Genomic DNA, 2,720 nt, shown 5'->3' on the forward strand with positions numbered 1-2,720 from the left:
GGGGTGGAGGGACCAATACCACTTTCTTTACCACGAAAAATGACATTTCAGAACCGTGTAGGAACACTGGAGACCATTCGTAGTCGCAAATTTATCTTGTTCCCAAATGCAACAAAGGTGATGAGAACTTAAATAGGAATTTTTTTTCTGAAGACCAAGACTAGTAAGATAATGCATTGTTCTAGGCCTCACCCTATGGCTGAATTGGTTACCTTTCTCCACCCTAATTGTGAGGTTGCAGTTCTAAGCTCCAGTTATCACCCCTTCCCTGATTAATAGCATGATATCAGACTTTATATATATATATATATATAGAGAGAGAGAGAGAGAGAGAGAGAGAGGGCTTTTCCTTTATTAAGCATCGTATCAGATGAATATATATTCTTTAGACTATTCTTGTGTATTTATACTGTGGCATAATGCTTCCTGGTCAGGCACTCAAAGAGAACATAAAAATCTATTACTTCCCATTTTTGTCTTTATAAATGAAACTGTATTCTGTTATGCATGGTTCATATATATATATATATATATTTTAATATGTCTTTGTTATCCATATTATCTATTTTTATCTCTGCAATTGAATCTGTAAGTAACTTCTTTCCTGCCCTTATTTTTTGCTCTTTCTTTCAGATGGTGGATGCATTCATGGCCATTAGACCACTTCCCAATATGTTTGATTAGGCCAGATGAAGGGTTGTCTTGGATTCATAAAAGGGTGTCTGGCTTGGGGGAATTAATTTGGAATGGACTGGTTGGAATACATGGATTTGAAATCAATAGGATTGCTAATGCTACCATTTGGGTGACAAAAGGCTTGGGAGTGGAAGACAGAAATTTGGTCTCTGCCCGCATGCAAGAGTAATACGTGAACACACATTCTGTTTGGAAATTGTAGCTTTGGGAGCATTGTTTCTTTTCTGTTCTAGTGGTCTAGCACGGAGCACCTTAACATACCATGTATTACATTAAGGTTGCTCCATTGCGACCAGCTTCGAATTGGGAAACGAGCCTTGGGTTTCCTTCCCCCATCCCCCCCCCAAAAAAAAAAAACTTTTTTTTTTAATGGTTATAACAAGTTGTTCTTGAAATTTGATTATTAATACAAGAGAATGAACGTTGGAAGGCTCATGCTTAGTGGCGGTGGATGTAATGCATGTAAGATGCTTTGGCTTGTTTATATGATACATCAAATAGATAGTCGATAATCGATATCTTATTATAGTTTGTCATTATGTCTCTGGCTGATTTATAGTGGATGTGTTATGTTGACAGTCAACAGTTATTATAATTAGTCACAAATTGGCAATCTTTTTCCATGGATCTTTGTGCTTGTCATTGCTCGAAAATTCTATGTCGATTCTATTAAGTTGGGATAAGGTTTTGAATATTGTTGTTTTTGCAATGATCAGTGTAAGGTGTAGTTTTTGCTAGTGCTTTCCTATGTCTTTTGTCTCATATCTTACTCCACTTAGAAGTCTTGCCTCAATGGAAACAAAGGATATAGAGGACTTGATCCTTATTAACATATATATAAAAATTTTCAACACAATCCACTTAGAAAGCCTTACCTAAATGGTTTTAAAAATATGCCATATGGTAAAACCAACGGGCTCAAATTTTGTGACCATACCAAATAAACCATAGGTCCCTTCTCACATTTCAGGGTTCAGCCTAATTTAAGTTTGTCAAAAGGCAAAAATGGAGCTTCAGATCCAGGACTAGGGATTATGATGGGGCCCTTATTATCATACATGGAAGACCATGATAGGGCTAAAAAATTGGTCAATCGTGGAGTTCTCTAATCAACTGATAAACTTGGAGAAAAACAAGCTTTATTTCAGTCATATCCATCTGTCTAGAAATCAAAGAATATTTGATGTTCTTAGTGTTCCCATGTAATTTTCCAACAAAATATTTGAGAGAAAACTTAAAGAGAGAGTTGAGAAGGATACTTGCTCACTGTGATGGACAAAGTCAAAGGTAGACTGTCAAGTTAGAAAGGGAAATCATTGGCCATGGTAGGAAGAATGGAGTTGCTCATTTGTTATTTTTGGGATGACAGTTTGCAGTTTTCTGTATATTGGTGGCTTTAATTTCTCATAAGGTGCATGAAAAATGGATGAGAAAATTTCATTTGGATTAGAGATGTGGAATCTCCAAAAGTAGTGATAGTTAAGTGGAAACAGATATGTAAACCAAAACATGAAGGGGTCTTGAAATAAGGAAGCTCTATGATGTCAACAAGGCTCTCTTGTGCAAAATTGTGTGGCAGATCAAGTATGAAGGTTCTGCCATAAATAGATTCTTCAAATCTAGGTTTGAGTGGTGGAGATCATCAAAAAGGGTTGCAACATACAAGACCTTTTCAATATAGCTAAGATTGTGGAAGGTATGGGACTTTGTTTCTTGGAAGGACCGCTGGATGTTCGGTAATGAAAAGTCTATTAATTTCTTGTTGGATTGAACTTTAATGAGGAAATGGCTAATCTTGATGCGAATATTTTTCTCAATGCAACGGCTAAAGTCTTTTGAGTGTATCTTGTTCCGGTTGCTCAATCGAATCGAGGTTTATGAATAATATTTTCAATGCTGCATGGAATATTAATAATCCTCATTTTGAGATTGAGGATAAATGTGTCTGAAGCATTTCTCTTTCAAGAAAGTTCTCTTCTAAGTCGACATGGATGAAATTAGAAGTTGTAATCCCAACGTTCCAT

General features: G+C 36.1%; 1 protein-coding gene across 1 annotated transcript in view; it reads left to right on the forward strand.

Moving 5' to 3' along the window:
• Window positions 1-1,235, forward strand: part of LOC122070363 (tryptophan--tRNA ligase, cytoplasmic) — a 27,769-nt gene extending 26,534 nt beyond the window's left edge. The window contains exon 12 of the mRNA XM_042634507.1: window positions 634-1,235. Within this exon, the coding sequence (XP_042490441.1) occupies window positions 634-684 (51 nt within the window). The 3' untranslated portion in view covers window positions 685-1,235. The remainder of the gene's footprint in view (window positions 1-633) is intronic.
• Window positions 1,236-2,720: the final 1,485 nt, after the last annotated feature.

This window comes from Macadamia integrifolia, unplaced genomic scaffold (assembly GCF_013358625.1).
Source record: "Macadamia integrifolia cultivar HAES 741 unplaced genomic scaffold, SCU_Mint_v3 scaffold90, whole genome shotgun sequence".
Taxonomy (NCBI): Eukaryota; Viridiplantae; Streptophyta; class Magnoliopsida; order Proteales; family Proteaceae; genus Macadamia; species Macadamia integrifolia.